The sequence below is a fragment of the Cricetulus griseus genome, chromosome 2 (assembly GCF_003668045.3).
Source record: "Cricetulus griseus strain 17A/GY chromosome 2, alternate assembly CriGri-PICRH-1.0, whole genome shotgun sequence".
NCBI classification, from domain to species: Eukaryota; Metazoa; Chordata; class Mammalia; order Rodentia; family Cricetidae; genus Cricetulus; species Cricetulus griseus.
Window position 1 is genome coordinate 246,083,099 of NC_048595.1, and position 27,511 is coordinate 246,110,609.

The window sequence follows — 27,511 nt, forward strand, 5'->3', positions numbered from 1 at the left end:
TTCTCTGCAAGAGAAGTATGATATGGATATCAAATGGCCAACAAAGGTCAAATGTATTGCTAATGCAAGAAAGTGAAACATTCAGCAGGGTGACTTTCCCTCTTTCTCCTTCTCTTCCTCTCTTTCTTCTGGGACACCATAAGGTCACTGCCCTTCCTCTAAGGGACACCATTAGGTGACTATCTTTCCTCTAGGATGATCTTCACACCATGATGTTCTGGCCTGCCATAGACCACAAACAATGGAACAAGTAGGCCATGGACTGAGACCTCTGACAGATGGAACCTAAATGACCTTTTCCTCATCATTTTTTAAAAAGTTTGTATTTGTTCTGTCATAGCAATGGAAAGTAACACAGAAGGAGAAAGTACATTTGTAAATTAATGTGCCATCTTAACTTAAGTAATCATGAGATTGTTATAAAATAAATAAAAAGGAATAAATAAAGATTGATGTGGATATAGAATGTATTGACAAACTCTCTGAAGTCCTGAGGTCTACTGAGAGCATGACAAATATGGTTGATAACAATATGCTATATTTTAAAAGTTGTGAGATAGTATTCTTTAAGTGTTCTTAAAACAAAAATGATGAATATGTGTGATATAACATGTTAATTGGTTTAATTTAGCCATGCCATTGTGAACATACTGTATTGTATATCATAATTGTGCATGACTTTATTTATGATCTAAATAAATGAATGGAAAAAAAAGAGACAAAAAAGGAAGGCCCGTATACATAGTCAGTCTTTAAAATTATGCTAGAGGTGGCGGAGGACTCATGAAGTCACACCCCTAAGGAGTTATTGACAACAAATGGCTGCTATGGGAGGGGGAATCAGTTTTCTTTAGGAACAAAGTTCCTGGTAGGTTACCCAAACTCTAATCTATGGCCTTATATCTTTGCACATATTGGTAGATCTAAGTGGACACACTGAGTTAAAAGGAAGGCACATAAAGTTGGATTGGGAAAGTGGTGGTGTGTGGAAAGACATTGCAGTGGAGAGAAGGGGTGATGGATTTGATCAAACATATTATATGCAATCATGACTTTCTCAGTAGAAAATAAAAAGTATTCGGTAAGCATAATAGTTAATTCATTCTGTTTAGATACCAACATTGATTATCCTACATTTCTTTCCAGCTTGTTACATCTTCATCCCTTCAGAGCCCTTCAGGATGAATATTGCCCTTCTCTTGTGCTAATATTTATCAGTAAGCTTTTGTAGGTTACTGATAAACACCTGAAAACACCATCTCCCTGTTTACCTTTATGTAGCAACTTAGAGTTTTCTTTCTTGCAATCTTTTCTTCAGTCAAGTTCTAAGAGTGGACATTGGGGCAGAGGGTCCAGTGTGTATACGTTACTTCACTAGGTTGCTCATCTGATCCCAACCCTGTTTCCTCTCCATTGCTAGAATGCCCTCCTCACTCAGCCACTACTAGTAATTTGTGTTCAAAGCCTTCTGTGATCTAATTCCAAATGACATTGCCAGAGCCATCTTTCACTACTTTTGATGTAATTTGTAAATGAACTGGCCTGCTCTACGTGAGATTTCCCACAGTCACCTTGTACCGTCATGGGCCATATTTGAGTGCATCTTGTTCTCTCATTTCTAACAATTTCTTACAGTTTTTGGTATGATGGCATTATTTCTGCAAATGTTTTGTTGTCCCTCCTAGCCAATATAAGTTACAATACTAAATACAGGGAAGAGATAAGCTATGGGGATTTTTCATATTATAAGTTTGATTCAGTCATCAATGATTCATACTCAACTTGAAATGACTGGGTTACCACCAGCAGTTAAATCTGATGGACATTTAAATGTTAGGTCAGTTTACTACTCTCTCTGCTTGAAATCACACTATTGAATGACACCAAGCTGAATTTTTCAGTTTACACAAGACCCTAACAAACCATTTACTGTGTAATTTTAACCTATGATTCCATCGTTTGGTTGCTTCCTAGTGTTTAAGCTATAAACAAAGTTCTTTGATCACATAAGCCAGTCTTTTTGCAATCAAGGTTTCCAATCTGCTTCTTCCCATTGGTTACCTATGCCAACATTCCATCCACATGTTCTCTTTATTTCAATTCTACCAACCATGAATTCTCTGTCAGATATGTTACCTCTTTTTCTATGTTTCTTTTTCATGTGCCATTCCCTGATTCTGAAACATTCCTCATCCCCTGCTTCTACCAAAAGGCATTCATACTCTGGTCCTGGAACGAGTGTCAGAATGTCTATGAAGCTGATCTGCCCCTATCTACTTTGGTTACTTCCATGATAATTACCGCAGTGCTAGTATGCTTGGCTTCTTTGCCTGTGTGTACCTCCAAGTAGAATCGGATTATTAAAACCATCAGGGTTGTTGCTTTACAACAGTGTTTCTTAGACTTGAGATTGTATCTGAGTCATTAGAGGATTTGTTTTGTTTTGTTTGTCTTTTGAGATGAGGTCTTATTATGCAGCCAGTACAGTTCAGAACTTATTATCCTTTTCCTTTGGCCTCACAGGTTGCAGATGTTACAGGCACATGTCACCATTCCCAGATAGGGAGGGTATTTTTAAGAACCAGCTTCCTAGATGGCCATTTTTAAATAAATAAATAACCATCCATTTGATTTGGATCTTAATATTACCTTAATAGTAGATACAGTACAAAGGAAGTTTGAAGTCATTTCATTACTAAACTGGCTGTGTACAAGATAGCTGCTGTTTTCAAATCTGTGTGGCCAGTAAGTAAATTCAAGGATCTCAGTAATGAATACCAGGTAACACCATAGGCCAACCTATGCAGACCCTGCAGAGGAGCCCATCTATCATGGATACTGTCTATTTAATGAATTCTGTTGATGTGTGTGTGTGCGTGTGTGTGTGTGTGTGTGTGTGTGTGTGTGTGTGTGTGTGTGTGTGTGTGTGTGTGTAAATGTACAAGTGAAAGTCAGAAAAACAACTTGTGGGAGTCATGTCTCTCCTCTACAAGGGGTTTGGGAATTGAACTCAGCCTTTTAGGCTCAGGCACAGGGTCGATTACCCACTGAGCCAGCTTCCATGGTTCTAAGTGACATTTTTTTAAAGGCTAGTATGGCACCTACCAGATTAGTATCCCTACACAATGTAAACAAACAAACAAAAAAGCACCATCATTTATTCTTGACAATTTACTTAATTCACCTATCTTATCCAGAAAGTATTTAAATAAGCCTTTAATTAAGCACAGTATATGAAATAAAAATACAAAAATGATGACATGGAACTCCAGGACTGACTGTATAGGCACAAACGTCTGTCAGGGTGCCTGAGAATGACAGAGCTTGACTTTACACATCACTAATATAAGGAGCAGCCAAAGTTCCCATTCACTGTGCTGCTATAATGCTTCTTGAAATACTTCTCAAATACTCAGTGTACTTTCCACATGGGGAATTTTAATTTCCTAAACTGTTCCCATTAAATGGGAGGTAGAACTCTGGGTAAGTTATACCACTGGAGTTGTCACAGAGTTGCATATGTCATGATGGAGCCTGTGACAAGACAGCCTTAGCATTTTCGGACTCTCCCGATACTGCTTTCTCTTGATTATTGCTAGTGTGTCAGTGGTCCCCAATTTGGTTAAGATTAGACACATGACTTACAGTGAAAGTGCTTCTCTTCAGTCTTCTATCACTGTGACAAGGCTAAATCCCTGAAGAGGGAATGTCTCCCCAAGTTTTTCTTTTAATTTACTTGTCTTAGACCCAAAGGAAAACAGACAAAATAACAAAAAATAAAATGTGTGGCTGGTTTAATTCTCTGTCAGTGACATTCGACAGACATTTTTAGAAATCTTGCACAACGCTGGAGTATTGAGTTATTGGTGATAGTGAAATTCCACGTTGGCAGAGCTGTGGGTTTCCTGCAACATTCATATCCTTTGGGAAAGCAATAGCAAGAAGTGTGTTGTGTATGGAGAGAAAAATGTTCACGTACCAAACACAATTCTGTGTCATTGTGTATACTACGTTCACTCTCAGAGAACCCCTAAGCGTTAACCATGTTATGATGAAGGGAGAGAATGAAAGGAAGGAAGAAAAAAGGAAGTGAGGGACAGAGGGATAGAGGCAACAGGGATGCTGAAAGGAACCTATTTTTGTTTTAAGCTCAGCAGCTCTCTGGTAAATGGTGACCGGTTTCTGTGAGGGAATGGAGGGACAACAACCCAACAACTCGTCTGTCACATTAGTCCCATTAAAAATGTCTTTGTCCATGAACACTTTCCAGTGAAGAAGGGAATGAAGGCTCCCTCCCTCTGGTCTCCAGGTTTCTCAAAGTCTCAGCTTCCACACAAGCAGAGGGAACTGTAATGATTGTTTGCAACCATATCTCTGAATTGAGTTTGTGAATCAGGTTGGGGAGCTGCAAAAACTGCATGACACTGGAGCTTAGCAATTGTCTAGGTATGTTCCATTAAAATGTACTCATTGTAGAGCTGGAGAATGGATTGGCCCCATCTGGATTTCTAGGTGGTAGCACCTAGAAATTCGTCATTGTCATGGAGGTTCCCTGTCTCTCAGGGAAGAGCTTCTTTCATGCCATCATTACAAACCTTCCATAGTCTGAATGCTGAATGACACAGATGGACAGACAGACACATACATTCTCTCTCTCTCTCTCTCTCTCTCTCTCTCTCTCTCTCTCTCTCTCTTCTCTCTGTTGTTTCTTAGAAAGACTCCAGGGTCATAGCCTTAACCTTTGTAAACATGTATCAACTTCACTATTCTAGATGCATTCAACCTGTTTCTCATTCCCAGGGAGAGGGCTCCTAGCTCTCACCTCCAAAATGGTCATGTTTTTTTGATTGACAGCAGACAAGCGATTAGCATCTTGTGTTTTCTCTGTGGCTTCTCTTAGTAGATCCCAAGCATCATCAAGTTTGTCCTTGTAACCTGACAGTTTCTCACGGAGATCCTTTTCCATTTCTTCATTTTGGGCTCTGGGCTCCCCAAACAGCCTGTTCACTCTCTTCAGAAGACCTTCTGCTGCCCTGCAAGCACCCCCAGCCAGAGTATACATCAGAAGGGTTTATTTATATCAAGCTATGCTACAAGGGAATCTAACATGGAAAGGTTAAAAATACGTGAAAACACACCAACAGGTTCACTATGCATAGAGTCAAGGTGAAACTGGTGTCTGACTGTGGAATAAATTTAATTAAAATGGAAAAGACACCTGTTAAATTTAACAGTAAACCTATATTTTCAATTGTTTAGGGGTATAATGTCATGGTCACAGTGTGACTGATGAAATGAAAAGTTTTGTTTTTCTGCACATACAAAAGAAAACAGATCTAAGTGCCAGTTGACCCATCATAATGCACTACTTTCTTTGACTATGAGGAGTGACTATTGACATGTTTTCTTAGGAAACTGTAGATGGACCTCTCATGGTTTTACCATGTTAGCCTAATACCATAATTTTGTTATTTTGTCTTTTTTTTTTTTTAAGCTGAGGACTGAAACCAGGGCACTTGCTAGGCTCTATCACTGAGCTAAATCTTCAACCCCCTTGATTTTTATCTAGTCTACTTTTTCTTACAACTCAGTGATCTAGAAGGTCCAGACTTAAGGTAGCAGCATTTTCTAAAATGGTAAAGTAATAATGGCCTTGTAAAGTGTGACTTACTTATCATTTACCAAAATAGGTGATCATCTCCTCCTCATCTTCCTCCTCCTTTCCCCTTCTCCCTGTCCTTCTTTCCACTCCTTCTGCACCCCTCTCCCTCTCTGTCTTCTTCCCCTTTGAGACAGGGTTTCACATATACCAGGTTGACCTTGGATTTGCTATGTGGCCAAGGATGACCGTGAACTTTGGATCCTCCTAGTTCTAGAATTGCAGGTGTAACATTGTGCCCAGTTTATGTAGTGTTGGGGATCACTGGGTAGATCTGGAAAGCAAGCACCTACTAGCCAAGTCACACCTCTAGCCTTTTGAGTTTATTGATAGTTTCAATGTTTCTGATACCAGTCATTAGCAAAGCAAGCCTATTGGCCTACTTATAAAAGATAACGTAATAAAGTTCTTTTACTTATTATTTTATATATAGGAAAAAAGATGCGTTTAATAAATTTTAAAGTAAAGTTGATAGCACTAAATAAAGTCATGAAAAATAAATAATAGTAAACATCCCTGGATAAGAACACCATGTTCTGTTCACCTGTGGGATAGAATCGTAGGAAACTCCTAAGAATGCTGTTCAATTGATCAATTGCTAAGACCCCAGAATCTACTCACACCAGCTCATCCTCAGCCACTTCCTTCTGTGTCTGAAGATCTTTACTTCTGAGTTCCTTCAGCATCCGATCGATCTCTTGCTGAAGCTCTTGCAAGTTTCTCTCCACAGTCTTGTCTTGACTTCCTAATGTCTCATTTAGTTTTACAGCTTTCTCATTTACAGCTGTTGGGGCGGGGGTTAAGACAAATTTTGTAAATTAAGTAATGAAAATGTCACATGCAAAACTGGCATTCAACTTCTGGTCTTCTCACCATGTCCAGGGTGTTTGTTCTGAGAACGAGAGTCAGGAATCCTGGTGGCCAGCACCAAAGAGGAATATGTGACATAACTCTCCATCTTAAACTTCTTTAGTGAAACCATAGTAACTAAACTACTGTATGTCTAGCCTCAAATGGAGGGCATATAAATATAAAGAACAGATTCAGATTCTCTTCAGATCAAAGGGAGAGATAGGAGATGTATAGGTTAACACCCTGTGGCTGAACATGCAAGAGGTTTTGACAAGTCAGATCTAGAATATCTCAGAACATTGAGAATGGAAATGCTGTCAGCTGTGAGTTCACTGAACATGGACCCGCTTTCGTATTTTTACAACTCTCTCATCCTCAATTTTTGAAGGCTGGAAGGAGCACCAGTTTAGGGAGGAGACAGGTAGATTAGCCAGAAAGATGCATGCCTTCAGCAGTAACATCCATTCAGGGGGTCTGTGTTTACTATGCAGTAAATGGGGCTTCAAGCTGTGCTCTTTGGAATGTTAGGATTCTCCAGGTGCTTCAGGTACTCTACAAATGATGCCTGTTCTGCCAAGAAACTGCTTGATGGGTTGGTGTTCTGGGCAAGATTTCATTTGAAAAAGAATTCTCTGTCAAATAAAACTTTAAAAACTTAGTGAATTGAAATAGTTACGTAGCTCTATCATTCATTTTAGCCTTGTGTTTTCTGAATGTTCTATGGGACATTAATTTGGTGAGTTGAAGGGGGATATATTCTCAAGATCTTTGTCTTTTTAATATATGCTTCTACAGTATTACTCATGAAAATCCTCAGAGCAAAGAGTATGGCCTGCCCAAGAGGTATTTTTCTATGAAGACCTCTTTAAGATGTAATAAATCTTGGATTTCCTTATTGAAGAGACTTTTTTTTTTTTTGCAGATTTGCACTGGGCAGAGAGCCCAAGTCAGGTGCACAGCACAGCAGTCAGGGTGTGCTTTGAGAAGGTGGCTCTGAAATGTGGTACCCTACCCAGTGGCCGCAGCAGCATACTGGAACTTTTTTAGAAAATGCAGATTTGAGGCCCCATCACAGAGTGACTGAGACAAAAAGTCTTGGAGTCAGGGACCAGCAATCTGGTGTTTGAACAGTCCTCTGGAAGTTTCTGGTGTTTGCAGGGGTAGAGATGGGGCTTCTGTCATCTTACAGTGTCGTTATAATCTGTTCTCAAATATGAATTTCTGCAGAGAAGAAATTAATAGGAAAAGAATGGCCAGAGAAAGAGAGTAAGGAAACACAGACTTCAGTTGCATCTTTTGGAATGTATATGTCACATCTTTTCAATAAAAATGGCATGTGAATAAGTAAGGAAATTAATAGGGTACACAAAATGGCTGCAACAATATGATGTTGCATTGAGAAAGAAAACGAAAGAAAACATCATTTGTATGTAAGAGGGGCTAGATCAGAGATCAGTGGGAGATCATTACCCAGCATGCACTAGGCCCTCAACTCAATCCCTAGCACTGAGAGGAAAGCTAGTTGAGCAGACAAGGTTTAGCCCTTCTACATCTTATGTATGTGGAATCAGAATTTAAAGTCAAGATCAATGTTATTTAATCCTTTATTCTAAGGTATGTAGTGTCCCTTTCAATACATTTCCTACAGAGTTGAAAATAGTTGCAAAATATGCCACTTGAATTGACTCTACTTGCTCTGATCTTATTCCAGAAGAGGGTTTTATGGTAATTAACATATTGAAAGTCAAGGTAAAATCAACATAAAGGGAAACCAGAGGAAAAGAAAAAATGAGAATGGGGAATGCTTCTAGATAGAAAGGCATGCCATTCTGTTTGTTCTGACAGCAGCTGATGCTCAGCACAGAATAAATGGGGCCCTCTTAAGAGAATCAGGCAGCATCCATAAGACAAGACAAACCAGCTCCTTGGAGGAAGCAAATACACTCTCCATATTAAATCTGAAAAAACCCTCTTACGAGTAAATGCATCTGGAAGGAAATGTGTTCTGAGAAACAGACAAGAAAGATGTCTAGTATTAATTAAGTCCTGCTATAAGTCACAACATAAACATTAATGGGCTTGATCTCTGTCCTTCATTAACTCTAACCTGTGAGATAAAATGCAATTCAGTCACAATCTGATCAAGAGTCACAGCACAGTAGATATAAAATTACAGTAGATATAAAAATACATTGTGGTTGACTAGAAGTTGATTGTCTGTGAAGAGGCCATGACTCATAAAGGAAGACTTTATGATTGGTAAGCATTTCATCTATCTAAACAAAACTGAAACAGACAAATGCCAGGCCAAAGCATTCACTTTTCCTCAGCAATTTACTGCCACTAGTAAAATACAGAAGCACTCCTGATCACCCCATTGCTGAAGTTTAGGTGAAGGAAACAAAAGTGTGGCTGGGTGGGATAACCTATGTAACCTTTAGGCAATTCCTTTCCCTCCTCCCTGTCTTTCCCTTTATTATTGCCCCTCCCCATATCCTTTTTCTTTCTCCCCTCTTCCCTAGACTGTTAAGTCTCTTGTAGCCAGTCTCATAGAACATCTCAGCTAGAATTTAATGTCTTTCTGATATATGCAAATTTGAGCTTTGATTTCATTGTGAGACTTGCATTAATTCTACCAAATAGTGCCTGCTGGCAGAAATGTACCATGTTCCTATTTCCTCAGATACAGCTATCACACATGACACCTTACATGAATTAGTAAATGGTGTTGTCACTGCACGGATGTGTTCAGTTCACAAGGTACAAGGTAGAAAATGAGAGCCACCTCTCACAATTGACCATGCTTTTTTTGTTTGTTTATCTGGTGTGTGCACTCATAAATGTGGTTAAATGCTATCTTTACACTGTCCTTAATGGTGACCTTGTGTGGTATACAAACTGTAAGATGGTATCTAGAAAAAGGTCAAAGAAGCAACACAAAAAGCCTACACTGACCAAAGGAGCAGCTATATTTTTGTCTCTGTGTGTGGTGGGTGTGGCAGATTCATTGTAAAGAAGAGAGTAAGCAGTGATGAACCTGGAGTCCACTAAAGCGTGTATTAACAGTTATGTTTACAAACAAGTTACTTTTAAAAATATTTATTTTACTTCATTTACATGGATGCACACCTTGAGTGTTTGTGTGTACAACAAGTGCATGTAGAGACCTTTACAGGTCAGGAGAGGGTGTTGCATCTCTGGAACTGGAGTTAAAGAAGGTGTCTGAGTTGTCTGGCATGAGTACTTGGAATCTGATCTGAGTCTTCTGCAAGAACAGCAAGTACTCTGAACCACTGACTCCCAAACCAACGATGAAATGATTTTAAAAAACGAGTAACTAGGAGGTCATTGGGTGTTGAGTGTTTGAGACTTCAGACAGAAGATGGCAAAGGTTACCTTCAGAAATCCATGTGGAAGAAAGCAGCTCTCTGTCATATATTTGTTATTAGAGGGTATTTTCAAATAGCATTAATGGAAAATGATGCCAGGGAGAATGTGACAGTTTCATGGACGAGATCACAGAGCACAGTGAGCGTACTGAGAAACTTGCTAGAGAGAGTAATGTGTTCTACTTCAGAACAGGCTCATATGAAAGTGCTGTCACCACACATAATGGGGAGTCAGTCGTTATTGATATTGGACCACACATCAGAATTTGCCTTGGAGTTTAGCTCCCATGCCCTCCATTTTTCTATATCACAGAGCAAAATTGCAAAAGTCCACAGCAGTGTAGAACAATAGGTGTTTAACTTTTTTAAAGAAAGAAAAGCCACTCTTTGAAACTTCTGAACATGCATCCATAGTTCATGTTTATTTATAGAGGCTGAAGTGTTAAGGACTTCTTAGACTTGGCTTTTGCCCAAAGAAGTGGCTTCCACTTTAATTCTCAGTCATTGGGAGATGCCAAGAACCATTTCCTAGGGAACTGTGGACTACATGCCAGGGAGCCTCTGGTGAACTTGTATAGCCAAATCCTGAGCAACAGATGTTCTCTCACAACCCATCCCAAGTACTTGAAGGACCATTTTGAGAAATGAAAGAGCAGTGCTCATGTACTAAATGGAATTTCAAAAATAACTTTAAAGAGACAGGATTAACAAGTTGTAGATAGCTTTGATTAGAAAAAATAGCCTAGGATAGGTTTTCAATGAATTATTTAAACATTCTCAAATTTATTCCTATTCTGCACACATAACCATCAATTCATCAACTGCTTTTGCTCATTTAACTCTGTAGGCTATAGATTTCAGCTAATCACAACACCAAACAGCTCAGCCAAAATACTCTTTAAACCTAAGATTGAGTTTAGAAATGTGACCTCTTTATAAGGGGAATTTCAGTCATGTGCAATCCCCTTTTTAAATTTTTCTGTAGGGGAAAAATAAAAATTAAAATGTGATTTTCTAATACCTTCAGCATCCTGGACAAGCTCTTTAATGAATTCTTCTAAGGATTTTGCTCTTGTGTTGGTCCGCTCAGCATCTTGTTCTGTTTGCTCGCCATCTGCTGTCACTTTGGTCGCCTAATGATCCAAATTTAGGAAAAGCATAATTAATAGAGATGATGATGTTAGAGCTAGATAAGCTCCCACCGGCTACATTTTCTTTCAAATTTTACTTTGCGCCAAAGGCAATCGATGAATTATTGATCAGCTGTACCGGCAACAGCACCCCATGCTCAAGTATACAATTAAACTTTATTACTTTTCGCATTAAATGGAAATCAGAGAGCTGTATTTGGTCCCATTAAAACTCTTGTTATATGTGATGACACAAAGTGATAATACACAGTTATTTTGAAGTATCTTCAAGTTTCTGATGCCAAAAGTCTTTGCCTCCGCTAGCTGCAATTTTGTCTATATTTTATTTTCTGAAACCATGTGGTGTGCAGCAATGATCTCTTGAGGGAGGAACTGGCCATCTGTCTCAATAAGCTTGATCCTATGGATTCACTTTAGATCAATATGCTAATTAAGAAACAAAGAGGGTGGGGAGTCCTTAGCTACTCAGTAGTAAATGCCTGTTTTGTAATCCTCCAAAGATGCCAATAAAACATTAAGGCAGACTTAATACTTGCTTCCCTATATGACATCACTGGAAATATGACTGCTAATGTGTGGAATCACACACCATGGGCAACAAAATGAAACAGAAACCCCCAAACAGATCTACCTTCCAAAGCATAACATAAAACATACTCAAATTGGGTCACACTGTAAATGCCTTTGACACAATGGGATGGGTTGATTTGAAGTGTTCATTGCAGACATAAGATGGTCAAATACAAATAGACTAGATGATGTTAAATATTTCTTTAACAATAATTCAAGGTTTACAGCACAATGGCATGGGCTTAAGATTTATTTCTCTATGTATTAAAATTTCTCATTCAAAAAATCCTAATAATCTAGTTACTGACACTGAATCAGAGAATCAAAATGTGCCTCTGTGTGATATCACACTACAGCAATTACGTGGGGGTTGAATAACCCTTTCACAGGGGCCACCTAACACCATCTTGCATATCAGATATTTACATTGTGATTCTAACAGTAGCAAAATTACAGTTTGAAGTAGAAATGAAAAGAATTTTATGGTTGGGGATCGTTGCAACATGAGGAACTATAGTAAAGGTTTGTAGCATTATTAAGGTTGAGAACAACTGTGTAGTCTTGTACTAGAGTGCTTGCATTCTATCAATGACCAGAGAATTAAATTTTTTTATAAACACACAGTGGATTTTGAACAGTGAATATTTGTTTGGCCAGCATGAAACATGGCAGGAGATGCCACAGGAATTACTCTGCATATCCTCCATCCCCCCAGGGGCGATAAGAAGTTGAATCAATGGTGAAATCTGAACTCCAATTATTGTTACCCTATTTTTACACTTGCAACTGTTATCATCACAAGGATGTAAAGGGGAGAAGTCATTGAAACTCCTGTTTGTACCAGGTGGCAATGACCGGGAGAATACTAATCAGTGTACTTAATGCTCTGGCTTATTCTTCCAAGATATTAATAATGGGATTGTTTTTCTTTTAGTTTTTGATAATTCTTTTTATAAGTAAACTATGCACATAATTTCTAAGTATCTCAGTTGCATGCTTCCATGGTAATTGTTATGTGTCCCAGTAATTTCTTTCAAATCATGTCTCTGTAGCTATTTATACCCAAGGCTTAGATGGATCAAATAACCACACACACACACACACACACACACACACACACACACACACACACACTTTTTTCAATGTTACTTTTGATCATTAACTAAGGTAAACTATTTAAGAAATTGACAACCTAAAATACCTTAGAAGTTTCTGACTCTACCCTCCAATACCACTCCAAAGTTCACATGTCATAGAACACCATAGTGGTTTGATATGCAATATGGTCATCCTCCAGTATCTTAGGAATGAATATAAACACCAGCACCAGTATATACTACTACATAGAAAATATAGTTTATTTTTTCTGTAACACTATTTTTTCTGATCACATGGTCACACCATCAGGTACATTAATTTTTAGGAATTTAATACAACTAATCCTTTACAATGTTTGTTAATATGTTCTCTCTTATATTTAGATGGCCACGAACATATCTATTGTTCACTTACTCTTCACTTACTGCATTTATGGAGTGTTATGTAAGAGACTTCATTAACAAACACTTTAAATTCCCATTCCACCAGTACTCCAGAATCACTCTGGTGAGAAACGTGATTACAAAGGTGTCACTAAGGCCATACGGAATGAGTCTCCCTGGCTTCCTTTCAGCACATCACCGAGCAGTTCCTTTCTTTGTATCCCTTTGTTTCCTATCGTCTTTACCCAGAGTGGGTGTCTCCTTAACACTTTCAGAGATTTTACCTCCATTCATCCATTCCCTTTCCTTTTTTTCTCTTCTTAGTGTGGATTCTTAACCAGGCCTCCAGATTTACTGCAGACAAGTATTTTCTCCACAGCACAATGTTATTTTTGAATCACTTATGTTTTAACGAATAAATAACTGACTCACCTACAAATCGACTTCCCCTCTCTTCTAACAGGCAAGTACGAGGGCAAGTTTTGGTCTGTTGTGTTCATCATTTTATATCTATCTCTCAGTATGGCACCCAACTTTCAAAAGTAAATAGTCCCTGGATGTGGTTAAATAGGTGGCCAAACCGTTTTCCTCACAAGACTTATCAGTGTTGTTGGACAATTTGCCATATCTGTCTAATTTCCACATTTGGGTGCTAGGATTCTGTCTCACTTTCTTTATTCCAGAGCAATCCAGTCATGGTATGTGGCAAATTGCAGGGGGTCTAAAATGTTGGATGATTGGCTGGTATAAAAATAATGAAACCAAGCACCCTTCTGAAGTGCTAAAGCCTGCTGGAGGAATCCCAGTGTCATTTAGACTGACCATATGCCTGGTGCTATGCTTGCCAGTGAATGCGGATGGAAGAACAGGTTTCTGGGCATTTCTCACTGTTCACATGAAGCTCCGACTCATGAACTGCAGCTGAGTACTTGGGAGGAGAGCCAGGCTACAGGCCCTCCATTTGCAGGGACACCATGTTCTATCTCCTAGTCACTTGGAAAATTAGAGTTGTGATGACACAGGAGACTCCATGATGGTAAAGCAAAGGTGGAGGCTTACGATGGGTGGAGTCCTCAGACACTTTAGGGCTTAGTTAGAATGACTCCCTTCTTTGGTACATATAATAACTTCCTCTCTTGGTTCTGTCCCAGCAGAGAAGGAGATGTGAAATACTTTGCACCAAGACACTGACTTGGGTGGATTGACATACTTAAGGATATGGTTCTACAGTCAGCCTTTTCCAGACAGATTCTGTGAAGATTCACGAGGGCTTACAACACTTCCCATCTCAGCTCCCTTCCTTGGGAGACACATCAAAACATGGACCTCATTTCTACAAGGTGGAAGCGAAAGTACAGGAAGCTTAAATGGTCTATTTGATGTCATAGGTAAGGAGCTGGGGGGGGGGGACACAGATTATTGGCTGTGAATTTTTGTTTTTGTCTGTGCTAAGTGCTATTGCATATCTTTCTAACATCCAGATGTATGAGGGACCCATACAAAAAAGGCTGAACATCTGAAGCAGGAAGAGGCCACGGTTGTACATTGTGTACTTATAAGCATTTTATAAACTAAGACATTTCAAAGTCCATATCAAAGCATCACCTAGGCATAGATATTCCAAATCACGTCTCATTATACTGTATACTATAGCTAAGTCATCATCTGATCAAAACAACCCTAGAACAGACTTTACAAAAGGAAGTCATCTACAAATGCTCTGTCACCCAGTGGACACTGGCATAGGTGTCACTTGGGATCATCTCTACTTTTGAGTACTAGAGATATGTCATAGCTTTGTTTATTCTTAAGATACCAGACATCATCATTCCTACCAGGCATTGCCACGTGAACAAACTGCAGGGGGCAAAACTCACAAAGAAAAGTTCACCTAGGACAGGCTGTTGGTAATAGTACTGACAGATGCCACATATGAGCTGGCAGGAGCTGCCTGCTGGATTCAGTTTGGGTGTTCTTTTGTTTTAAAAACAAATTGCCATTCCTATCTCTTAGTCATCCTTCCTCTTCATGCTTATCTTATCCTTTGACTGTTTGACCACTACCTTTTACTTCTCCTGATATGCTGCACAATTTGCTTTTATCCTCTTTGCCTTTCTTACTTCTGCCCCTACTTGTATACTGCAATCTTTTCAGTGCTCCTTTTCAAAATGTTTTATGCACTAACACATTTCTTTACATTTGGTTGTTTCAATGTAATGCTCACTCAACTAGATTGTTTCCCCCTGGCTTTTAGTTTTTGTTGATTCGTTTTTAGAGTATTTATACACAGACAGCATGCTTGACCATTAGGCAGACATTAATTACTTCTGAATAGTGTGGCTTTTACCTCCCTGTTGTAGCTCAAACAAATCTCACCATGCCTCTTAAATTCTGCACATCATTTTCTTGGTTGGATATTACTAGTGTCTTTCATTATGGGCTTCTCTATGTTAAAACAAGAATCTAATGGAGCAAATCTAACTGCCTAGTAGACAACATTGCTTAAATGCCATCCACCTTTGCATCTGCAGACTTATATGGATTCTTGCTATAATTAAATTTCAGATCTAATCATTTACAGAATATTTTCAAGTGCCATCTTCAGATACTACTTGCATTGTATATCTAAGTGGCAGTGACTCACTCTGCAGGCAAGCTGTTGCACCAACAACATACAAGGAAAGACACAGGAAGCTGTCACCTAGCCCTGTGGAATGGTGAGGGAGACATTTCTAAGGTGTGACTTTCTGAATATGTCCTATGTCAGTTTTCAAATGTGCAAACCAAACCAGCATGATTTGTTACATATACCCTCACCACCCTTAAAACACAGGAGGAAAAATAAAGGATGATGCTAACAACTTGAACTTTAGTTTTTGAAAAATGAAAGTAAAGCAGCATAAACACATGCCATTGCAGGCACTTAAATATTGAAAAAAAAACTAGTTTCCTTGCTTTGCATATGCTTCATCTTCATTAAGCTTGATTTTTTTTTTCAATAGACAATGAAAGACAAAGCAAGGAAAGCTAAATTTTGATATTCCGGCTGTTTCTAGCACTGTCTTCTCAAGAATATAAAGCACATGGGAAGCAGCTATCAAAAAATGGATTTAATATAAGTGCTTCCTCATTTTAATACAGTTGTCGAGAGATCCAAAATCAGCACTGATTTTGGATTTGTCCACATACTTTTGTAGCTGCTCTGATGCTAATATTTTTAACCAGGAATGTTAGGGAAATAGATTTCTCTTTTTAAAATAAGCAAAAATATGTAAGCACTTCAAGGTGAAAGGGCAGCAGGTGTTATACCATCAATGCAGAGTGAAAGTGCATTCGTTTTAACGTATAGAAAGACTGCCCATCAGAGGAATGGAGGCTTTAACTGTGAGGCAACATAATGGATCTTAACCTTGGTTGATGTCAGAATGACCTGAGGTGTTCATGAAAATCCCACTGTTCAGACTGGACCACATGCCAATAGCATCATGATTCCCATGGGCCTGAGTCCTGAACCAGGTAAATTCCACAATGAAATCCCAGTCCAAGGCAGTAGGTATTGGAGAACAGGAAGTTGTAGCCATTGGATGGATCAGGCTCTGGCCCAATCACATGACTCTTTGCTTGTGCACTGGCTGTGTAGTCTACTATTGGGTACTGAGCCCTCTATCCCTCTGCTTATGATTTCTTATGCTTGAATTTTCAGGCACCTTGATCACCCACAAGCTTGTTAGTTAGAGAAAGTTAGGAAAATGTGATTGCTACATGGAGCAGGGCATCTTGAAAGAGGTCCTGGAAGGGCAAAACACTAAGCAGAAACTAAAAAGATGTAAAAATCAAGCTATTTTTCATTCAAACAGTCCATCAGATGTATTGTAGTAACATAAATGTAAAAACTGAAGAAACTGGGAACCGCATACACAGAAATCCTCTGTGCTATTTTTGTGACTTCTGAAAAATCTAAAAAAAGTATAAAACACTAGGTTTATTTAAAAAATTTAACATTGGAATTAAGTACAAATGGATCATAGTGTAAAATAAAAAACTACAAAGTTCCTAGAATATAAAAGAAGACAGCAAAAATATAGAACCTTGGGTGATGGTGCTGACCTCTGGGTTAAAACACCAATGATACGCTAATGCGGAAACATTTTTGATTGGCTCAACTATATTAGAACAAAAACTCCTGAACTTTTTAGAACAGAAAACTATTACCTATCATGCAAAGAACCCTTAAAATGCAACAAAAAGACAGACTGGTGAGAGGGCTGAGCGGGAAAGGTGGATGCTGCACAGCCATGAAGATATGAGTTTGGATCACCAATCCCCATACAAAAAGAAAATAAAAAATAAACAAATAAAAATAAGTTGAGCGTGATGCCTGCCTCTATAATGGCCCAAACCCTAAATCTAACAATACCAGAGTTCATTAATGACATGTAATGATAGCAATTCCCATTCAAAGCTTCTGAGAATGCAAAATGTCCTACTCAGTTCAGAAGATATGGAGACTTTCTTACACAGATAAACACACTCATTTAAAAACAACATGCCAGGAATTATGCTGCTTGGTATTTACTCAAATGAATCGAAAACTATGCCCACACAAAAATCTGAACAGAGATATTTATAGTCAATTTCTTCATAGTGCTAAAACTTGGGAGCAATCAAGACATCCTTCATTAAGTACATGGATAAATCAACTGTGATGCGTGAAGACAGTAGAATATTTATTATTCAGAGCCAAAGAGTAATGAGCTATTAAGCCGTGAAAGGACAGAGAGAAACCTTAGGTGTGTATAACTCAGGGAAAAAAAAGCCAGTCTGAAAATGTTGCATCAATGTTTCCAATTTACACTGTATTCTGGCTAAGATCACACTATGGAGAGACCCCCAGGGGAATGAAACTATTCTGTGGGATATGATCACACTGGATATTGAATATTCTACATTTGTATACAATGTGCAGTGGCAGGAGTGAATGTTAAGGCACATTACAGACTTGGGGCAACTATGACGTAGTACTGACAACAACAGTTGGGCCAGTGAACAGCGGGGAGGGTTGAAAGTGGGGAGGGCTGAAGATGTGTAGAAACTTCCTGCACTTTCCACTCAATTTTGCTTTGAGGCTTTAACTGCTCTTAAAAAGGCTTCTAAAAATATACAAATTTAGTCTGCTGCGAAGAAAAAAACAAACCACAGGGGCTGAGATGCAAAAGAGATCTGGCGTGTGTCTCTACGCTGAGACCACTAGGCTACACAGGTTCCGTGAGAGCAGGGACTGTGCCAGCTTCACTCGCACCTGTACCTGCAGGTCTGGCATAGTGCCTGCAACAGTGAGCCCCAGCCATCAACTGGTGAATGAGCGAAATCCTACCTGTTTCATGGACTTTCTTTTTTTCTAATCGTTCCTTATCAGGTTAAACTATTCCAGTTTTAGGCATTTCTTATGTATGTTTTTGTTCATTTATTTCATGCTTTACGTATTTAAACAAATGTAATCACCTCCCTCCCCAACACACGCGCACACACACATGTCCACACACATTCATGACTAACAAACAGGGAAGGGGGAGCCTCACTAGTATTTTTCATTTGTCAACCCTTAACCTGGCCACAGTAGGCAAACAGATGGAAATGAGTTGAATTGAACTGAGTTTAGCAAGACTTGTTCAAACTATCTTATTTGGTAATATTCGTGTGACAAACCAAAAGTTACTCACCCTTAAATGAAACCAGTATAAGCTACACTAACTTTAGCCGGAAGTTCTGCTCGTCCTGCACATTCTGCGTTGGTGGGCTGAATCCTCGAAAAGAGGTTTCTGATGTGATAGGGAACCCAGGAACTGTGGTTCCGCTCTGTGTTTAGAAGCCATTTGGTTTTCCTATAGGACTCTCATGGGGAATGTAGAGGGCCGGTGAGACTTAGCACCTTGGCTTTATCAGGTTGTGTGGCCATTGTTAATTTATTTTCCTGTTAAGGGTGGGAAGAGTCTGTCTTTAAACAGACTAGGTAATCTCCTAGAATCTTCTAACTGCGACATTTTCCCGTCATTTAAATGTAAGTTTATATAATCCCCTGGTTCCTGGGTTGCAGGCCAGCTCTCATGGTCATGCATTCTTCTGTCCACAAGATGGCAGACTTTATGTTGTTTTCTTCAGTCTCCAATGGGTAAAAAGAACCTCAACCTTCTTGCAGTTTTGAAAATTTAAACTCACAGATTGCTGGGAAAAGTCTGATAGAAGCAGCATGGGTTTTTACAGCCTGACTAAATTGTGTCTTAAATGCTCCAGATTTTGACAATAAGGATTTCATTTTCTGAGTAGGAGTACTGCTTGAGACTGTATTTCTGTAAAAAATGCAGAAACTCCACAAGGATTAAACACACAACAAGTATTTTCATGTTTTTCTTTTCCTTTACATAATCAAGGACAGAGTTTTTGAAACTTAGAATTCATGAAAACTTTTACAATGGAGGCTACTTGATAAAGTCCTCAAAATACACAATCATCATTACCCTTTTTCCTTGGCCCAGGCCAAGTATGTCAATGTTGTGTGTGTGTGTGTGTGTGTGTGTGTGTGTGTGTGTGTGTGTGTGTGTGTGTGTGTGTGTGTGTTTGGAGGGGACCACTGGGAAATAAGAATTCCTTTGGAGAGGAATTAGCCAACCATTATTCCCAGATCTCATGAACAAACTTGAAAATTAGAAAGAATATTTCAGAATATCACTGTCACTCTCTTTAGTTAGAAGGCAACTGACTCCCTAAGGTCTCTGTGCTTAAGGAGACTTGTGGCTTTTCTAACTCACCCTGCTCAGCAGCTCGTTCATTTCCATCACGAGGGTGTTCAGGTTGCCCTCCGCCACCTGAATGAGCCTCTCCGGTGCCCGCTGGGGTGAGAGCAGGTGCTGGAAAAGATTTCAGACCATATACATCTTAGTAAATGGGTTGGCAGCCATCCTAGGGTCACACAGAACACATTTTTCTTGTACACAATGAATACTTAGCACTCCTACCCTCAATAGAAAAGAAACTACTGCAAGTGGTCACTTACTGACTGCCATGCTAGACATTCGTGTTAATATTGATCTGCTGCAGTTTATTGAAAAATTACCATGTTCAAAATTTATTTTTTATTTCCTCCACTCCCAAATTCACTTCTTATAAGAATTCTGTGAAGTACAGTTACTCCATTTTCTGGATGAGCAAACTACGAACTGCAGAGAGTCTGTTTTACAAAAGGCCATCAGCTGGTATTTGGTTGTATTTAGAAAGACCTTTGCATTTAAGGCTCCCATTCTAATCAGCATTGCTGTAGTTTACAAGGGAGAAAGAGAGCAGCCCCTTCTACAAGGACTTTGTTTGCCTGGCTGGTCCTGTGGTCAAGATTGGTAGGAGCTGGCCTTGCACACACAACTATACCAGATTCCTCTACAATCTACAACCTACTTTTAGAGAAGGCCACCCTGTGATAGTGATAAATAAAATGAAAATTAGTCCACTCTGCAAGCTTGTCAAAGAGTAGACAGTTCCACATCCTTGTACAGATCACAAAATACCCCAATGCTTATTTCGTGTCCTTATTAATCACACATTAGCCATCCCCTGTTCTAATAAGATTCACCAGAATTTGCATCTAGAACTCCACGCCCACTTTCTAATGGCTGAAAGGGCTGCAAGTGTCTGCATCTGGGAACCCGTTCTATTCACAGAGGCCAAGTCCACGTCTAAATGCTGTGTGTCACTCTTTATGTCTTCTTGCAAAGATACTGCATGATGCCCCCATATTGCTTAATATCAATGATGGTAGTAAGTAAATAAACCCAGCTTAGCTATCATGGGTATTGTTCTGGTGGCCATTGGCTGGAACTTGGGAACCATAACATGATCAAATGTAGTTCTCAAAGGTTGTAAAATATAAAATAGATCCTAAGTTTTCAAATAATAAATGTATTGTGGGAAAAGATTTGAGATAAAGAATGAAGAAAGACTGGAATTGAAGAATTATGGAAATCATTTTCATGAACTCTAAGACATAAGGAAGAGAGGTGATACAAGTCTTTGGTATTAGTGATGCTCACAGGTAGAACCTCTTCCAGAAGGCTTCAGGAAACTCACCATCCATTGATGACTTATTATTTTTAGAAACATTTATGCCCAATTTAAATATGTGCTTTTCTAATTTGTTTCCTAGTCTTATTCTTTCTCTGTGTTGAAAATAGCTAGTCAGCCTCCTTTTCATAAAGTGTTTTCTGTTCTTGAATGTGAGACTATGAGGTAAATAGACTGTGGCCTCGCTTTCAAGGTTGTCCTTTCTATTGCCCTCTCCTCTAGAGTTTCAGCCTTATCTCTCACAAGCAGGCCTGACTTCTAATGTGGCCAGACAGGTCCAATGCATATCACTGTCATATGCAGGTGGCTGTCTTAAGCAAGAATAGGTGGTAAGAGCAAGGCCTGAGGCCAAGGAGGCCTCACTACTGGCTAACTAGATTCTCCCATTTGAATTATTTTTGTCTCTTCAAGGTTGAAAAGATGTTCAATCTCAAAGGCCCTCAAGTCACACTGCCTCTACTCAAATCTCATCTCTACACTTACTAGCAATGGAACTGGGCTTCACACAGTGCTTCACTATGCCTCAGTTTCCCTACTGAAAAATATTTAATATGGTACTTTTGTTTTAGTCATTTCACACTATTCAAACAAAAATTACCATACACTAGGTCGCTTGAACAAAATGTACAGTTCTGGAAGCTGAACAACCCAAGGTTGCCAACTAATTTGGTTGCTGGTGAGGACCGCACATGGTTATCTTTTCCTTGGGTTCTGAAATGGCTGCCAGAGAGGCAGTCCCTCTTCCCATTCTTCTAAATCTAACATTGCATTATGAGGGCTTCATCCTCAGGCCTCATCTTAACAATGATCACTTCCCAAAGATCTGATTTTAAAATACCATCACGATGGGAACTAGGGCTTATATAGCTTACAAATTGATTTGTTGAAATGTTAGTCTATAAGGTAATGATGTTATCAAGTAGGCATTTGAGAAGTGATTAGATGAGGAGTTGAGACCCCTTCTTCTTGGGATTGTAACCTTTGAAATATATCCAGAGAGCTCACAATGTTTGCTATTAGATGAGGCCAGAACAAGGAGTCAAATATACAAGAAATGAGCCCTTACCAGACACTGAGTCTGCCTTAAACTTGGCTTTTCAGGCAGCAGAACCATTAAAAATGCATTTCTATTGTTTATAACCTAGCCAGTTATGGCATTTTGTTGAAACAACAGAATAGACTAAGACAAATTTTCCATATAGAAACTTAGCAGAACAAAAATATCAAAACTCCGTTTTGCTTCTTGAGTTTTTACTGTTGTTGCAAGAGCTGTGTTATAATACATGTACAATTTTCATTATATAACTTTTCAACAAATGTTAGTTATTTTTACTGCCATCATTAAGGTAATGGTAAGGATTAAAGAATATATTCCCTAGAAAAGTATCTCCTGCTAGCTAGTGAATGAAGTAAAGATGTCTTCCTCTTGTCCCCCAGAACTTCTCTTCCTTTTAAAACCTTCTCTGCCATTTAGATCCCAATAAAACTAAGCTCTCATTACTGGTGGTTTCCCTAGTTGCCCTGAATCTTACCAGTTTTCCAATTTTTGTGCTTCAAATCTTTAGAAGGCACATAGTAACTATGTATTTTTTTGCTAGGGGCTTAATTATTGTTTAACTATTTTTTAGACAGCAGAGAATCTACGTAAGCTTCCTGAAGGTGTGGAAAGATCAGAGGAGTTAAGAAATGCACAGGGAATTGAGTACAAGTGGGGAGCCTAAGACTTCTCAGTATGTACTTGATAACTGAGTGACAACATGCAAGTAACTACTTCTCACTCATTGTAAACCACATTAATTTTCTAAATGTTGCTTCTAGCCTTTCATACATTAGAAGTTTTAGCAATGGTTTAGAATAGCGTGTCTTGAATTGGTACCTTCAGAATCACTGCCAAAGTTGCAAAACATTTTAATCATTTTTTTCAGTAATAATAAAGATCAGTGAAAGCATTGCTTGCTCCCAGGATAGGAAACCAGCAGATTGATGCCAGCACTTGATCATGGAACCTAAATTTGCATGGGTCAGTGGTCAATTTGAAGGTATAAGTCATGTGTGCTCGTCACTTCAGGACCCCATGTAGGGAGCTATTCAGTTGCACTACAGGAATGTAGACTGAGAAACCGCCAGTCACCTGTAGAAGAGTAGGGATATAGTCAATATCACATTATCCTTGCGAGAAGGAATTCACTTTCAGCCCAAATCATATTACTTTAGATTAATGCTTTTAATTTGAATTTTATTGGTTTTGCAGACTTCTGTAAGGATTAATTTGTTTTCATTTTATGGAGCTATAAGTATAAGGGGTACATACCTGATTTTATGTTTGCACATATTTAAGTCACATAATAAAACCGATTTAGGCCAAACAGAGGGGGATATAAGAATATTTGCCGTTAGTAGCACTCTGCACATTGGAGTTCTCCAGTCTGAAATATCAGTTTAGATGTTTCTTTTCTGCCTTTGCTTTCCTGGTTTGGGGCAGTGAAAGAAACATACACTAATGATGGCCAAGACCACTTGGGAAGCCTCTGTCATCTCAACCCTTGGCCCTGAAGCTGTGAGTGCCCCCACCTACCTTGAGTTCCTGAGTTGTATTTTCAAGACCATGGAGAATTTTATACGGAGCAGGCAGTGGGCCAGTGAGGTTGATGTTCATGGCCAACTGCTGTAGATGAGCCAGGTCACCAAGAAGAAGGCCTGTGCACTCATCTCCACAAACTGTGAAAGGGGAATAACACAGAATGTTTACTCACGCTGCACAGTGCAGCCAGATGTTCACAAAGATATCAGTTATGGAACAGTTTACTGTGCAAGCATAGTTCTATGAAAGATGGTTAGATGCATCTCAGATAATTACTGCTATCACACCGATGGCAGCTGAAAAAAGATGAAAACAACAGAAGATTGTATCTGTCATGTAGGACCTGGAAGACAGAGGGTGATGTAACTAGAACAACAAAACAAAAAGAGCAGATTGAGTTTGCACTGGCCAGAGGGTAAAGCATGTTGAAGAACTGGTAAGAGAAAGGCAAAACACATAACATGGATCTGTGAGAACACAGCAGTAACACTGCATTAGAATGTTCATTGTATCCAAACATGCTTCACATTGTCGGTGGTACTCCATTGCATCTGTAGCAATTTCTCCTGCAAAGGCTTCATGTACTATAAAAAGGCTTTATGTATTATAAAAATTATACATATATATAATATATATACATATATAATCTTGATATATAGTCAAAAGATTTTGCAGATGTTTGCACATATGTGCATGTATTTACAGGTGCAGGCATACACGTGAGTATGCTGAATGATTGTGTAGAGGTCAGAGGTCAATGTTAGGGATCCTTCTTTATTACTCTCACTGGACCAGGGGTTATCATTTTGGCTAGACTGACTGGTCAGCAAGTGTCAGAAATGCTCATGGTTCCACCTCTCCAAAGTGGATGGTTACAGGAGCTTACTGTCACACTCAAATTTTTCCTTGGCGCTGGGGCTATAAACTTAAGTCCTCATTGTTATGTGGCAAGCACATTACTGACAGCAACCTCACCTCACTGAACCCCCAGAAGTTTTTGAGCCCCAAAGAAAGAACCTTTCTTTTTGTGATGATTTTTCCTTGTCTTGATGGTTACTGTTTTAGCCAGAATTTCTTCCTTTCCCCAAATATTTTATCACTCACAATGAGCTGCAGCTCAGCAAATCTCTACTGATGATAAACTTTATCCAGTCTTTTAAATACACAACTTCCAAAGGCAGGGTAAGATCTAATCTGTAAGTAATTGACTTTGCTAGTATCATTCATAATATCCTTAATGATGAGAAAAGGGAACTATTCAAACTTCATAGTGGTAGAAAGGGTGGTGCTAGAAAGAGAAATGAACTTTTGTCAGTCTAAATTAAACTGAAAGTAGCATCACAGTTTCTAAAGAGAACATAGATTTATTCTTTGGAAAATGTAAACTGTATTTGCTTATTTTTTTTCATTTTCTTGAGACAAGGTTTTACATAACCCAGAATAGCCTTGAATTAGCCATGTAGTTTAGGATAACCTTTAAATTATGACCTTCTGTCTTCTACTTTCTGTGTGTTGGGATTACAAACATGAACTACTATGTCTGGTTTATGCAATACTGGAATCTAGGGCTGTGTGAATGCTAAGTAATTACTCAACTAAGCTACATTTCTAGTTCCACACTTCCCACTTTTTAGTAAGGTAAGTATCTTTAACCAGAAAGCACACATTGTCATAATTATACTATATCTATAAATCCATATAGACAGATAAAGATTCTGTCTTCTAATCTGCTGATGGATCAAACCCACATCCATGTTAGAAGATATATGTATATCACTGAGTTCTGGAGTGGGATTGGCTCATGCCCCAGACTGGCAAGAATTCAATTAGTTTTGTAAACAGTACTCCCCTGAGCACTTAATAGAGAGAAAACCATTTACAGAAGCATAGGACAGCAGTTAGAGGTGAGCTGCCTTATTCCTTTACCAGGATTTAACAGACCCAGCAGGGCTTTTAGTAAATCAGCTTCTTGCAGGTGGCAAGTACAAGGGTGGCATGTAATCTGAGTTACTATGCAAGCTCCTGACATGCTACAAGTGACTGAACAAGAGGCACTGGAGGCAGAAGCTGAAGTCTAGAGCTAGAACCATGCCTCTTACTGTTCCAGCTAGGATGAAGGAGAATTTCTGCACCACAGAAACACAATGAAAGGAAGAAAGAAAGAACAGTGACTTCATCACCCTTGGTCAATGAGAGCTTCAGTAGACATGTCAGCATTCAATCATTCTAGAAAACACATTGCAAGACACAATGATTGCTGGTCTAAAGATGTGACGATCCTTAGTGTGGCTCTCAAGCACCACTGGGTCAATATTTGAAGAAGGCACATGGCATAGTAATACACATTCATGAACAGGAGAGAAAAACAGGGGGTAGGAGTTTGAGATTGGAGAGAGAAAGGTGTTGGTTAACATGGGAAATGTCTGAAGGTGAGAATGGCATGCTTAATAGCCAATGGAGAGCCACATGGATGTGTAAGGAATACAAAATAGGGTAAGAACAATAGTTGGAGGAAATATAGTGACCTGCTGCCTAGAAGGACAGAGCTTGTCTGAAATCAAGAAAGATGGTTGTTCTTATTACAGTCCTGGGAATATACCTAGAGAATTTTATGTCATACAACTGATATACTTGCTCATCTGTGTTTATTGCTTCTCAACACATAAAAGCTAGGAGATAGAATCAGCTCAGATGTCCATTAACTGATGAATGAACAATGAAAATATGCTATATGTACACAACAGAACTGTATTCAGCTACAAAAAAATGAAATTATGAACTTTGAAGGTAAGTGGGTGGAAGTAGGAAAGTATAACATAGACATGGGAAAACAAACACTGTGTTTTCCCTCATCTGTGGATCCAAGCTTCTATATTTTTCACTTCCTGCATAGGTCAGAAATCTTAAAGGAGGGGAGATATTATAATATAGATACTATGAAAGTAGTGCCGGGGGGAGGGTACTGGGAGAAGAAAAGTTTAAATGGGGTGAGGGGAGGGCTAAGAAAAATGAAGTAAGTATTAGAAAGCCAAGCCAATGAAAATCTACTATCTTGTAACAACATCAAGTACAAAACCCAAACAAACAAAAACAAGCCAAACAAAAAAGCACATCTTAAACATAGAAAGGAGACACCTTCCCACTGTGAAAAAGTTTGTCTAGAAGCTATGGGTTATTACTCAAAATCCTCAGTGCCTCGTCTGGGATATTTCCTTATGGGTATTTGGTCAGGGAGACTCTAGGCTCTAGATTAGCACTCTGGACTCTAGAGTTCTCCAAATCCATGTAAGACATTGTCATTTTTCTTTGCCACCCTCCAGAACTAGATGATAAGAATCTATTGCTGAAGACGTGACACACAATAACTGAGTTAGAGAACTTGGAACTGTGAGATAACAACTCCTCCCTGCTGGCTTAACTTTTATAGCTCTGGAAGGGGCTATTCCGGCAGTCAGGGGGAAAAGGGAATTGATAGTGTTACATAGCTTTGCCTGGCTACCCCACAGGAGAAAATCCTGGTACCATAAACCCACTCAAAAGTACATGGTGGAAGAGGTCACAGGCCCTGGGGAGGAACACATACATGTGTTGTTTAACTAAACTGACATAACGATGAGCCAATCACCTTCTAAATGTATCTGTTTATACCCATAGACAATCACCACTTTCAGCATAATCACAGAAGCCTCTGTTTCCAATGAACTATGCTAAATTCTGAG

At 39.0% G+C, this 27,511-nt stretch overlaps 1 protein-coding gene across 4 annotated transcripts in view; it reads right to left on the bottom strand.

Moving 5' to 3' along the window:
* LOC100771923 (laminin subunit alpha-2) overlaps nt 1-27,511 on the bottom strand; it is a 541,373-nt gene that overhangs the window by 118,248 nt on the left and 395,614 nt on the right. For all 4 annotated transcript variants that reach the window (XM_035440328.1, XM_027402872.2, XM_027402871.2 and 1 more), the window contains 5 exons: nt 23,787-23,929; nt 19,909-20,007; nt 10,922-11,033; nt 6,281-6,443; nt 4,823-5,033 (listed from right to left, as the gene is read on the bottom strand). In XM_035440328.1, coding sequence (XP_035296219.1) covers nt 4,823-5,033; nt 6,281-6,443; nt 10,922-11,033; nt 19,909-20,007; nt 23,787-23,929 — 728 coding nt within the window. The remainder of the gene's footprint in view (nt 1-4,822; nt 5,034-6,280; nt 6,444-10,921; nt 11,034-19,908; nt 20,008-23,786; nt 23,930-27,511) is intronic.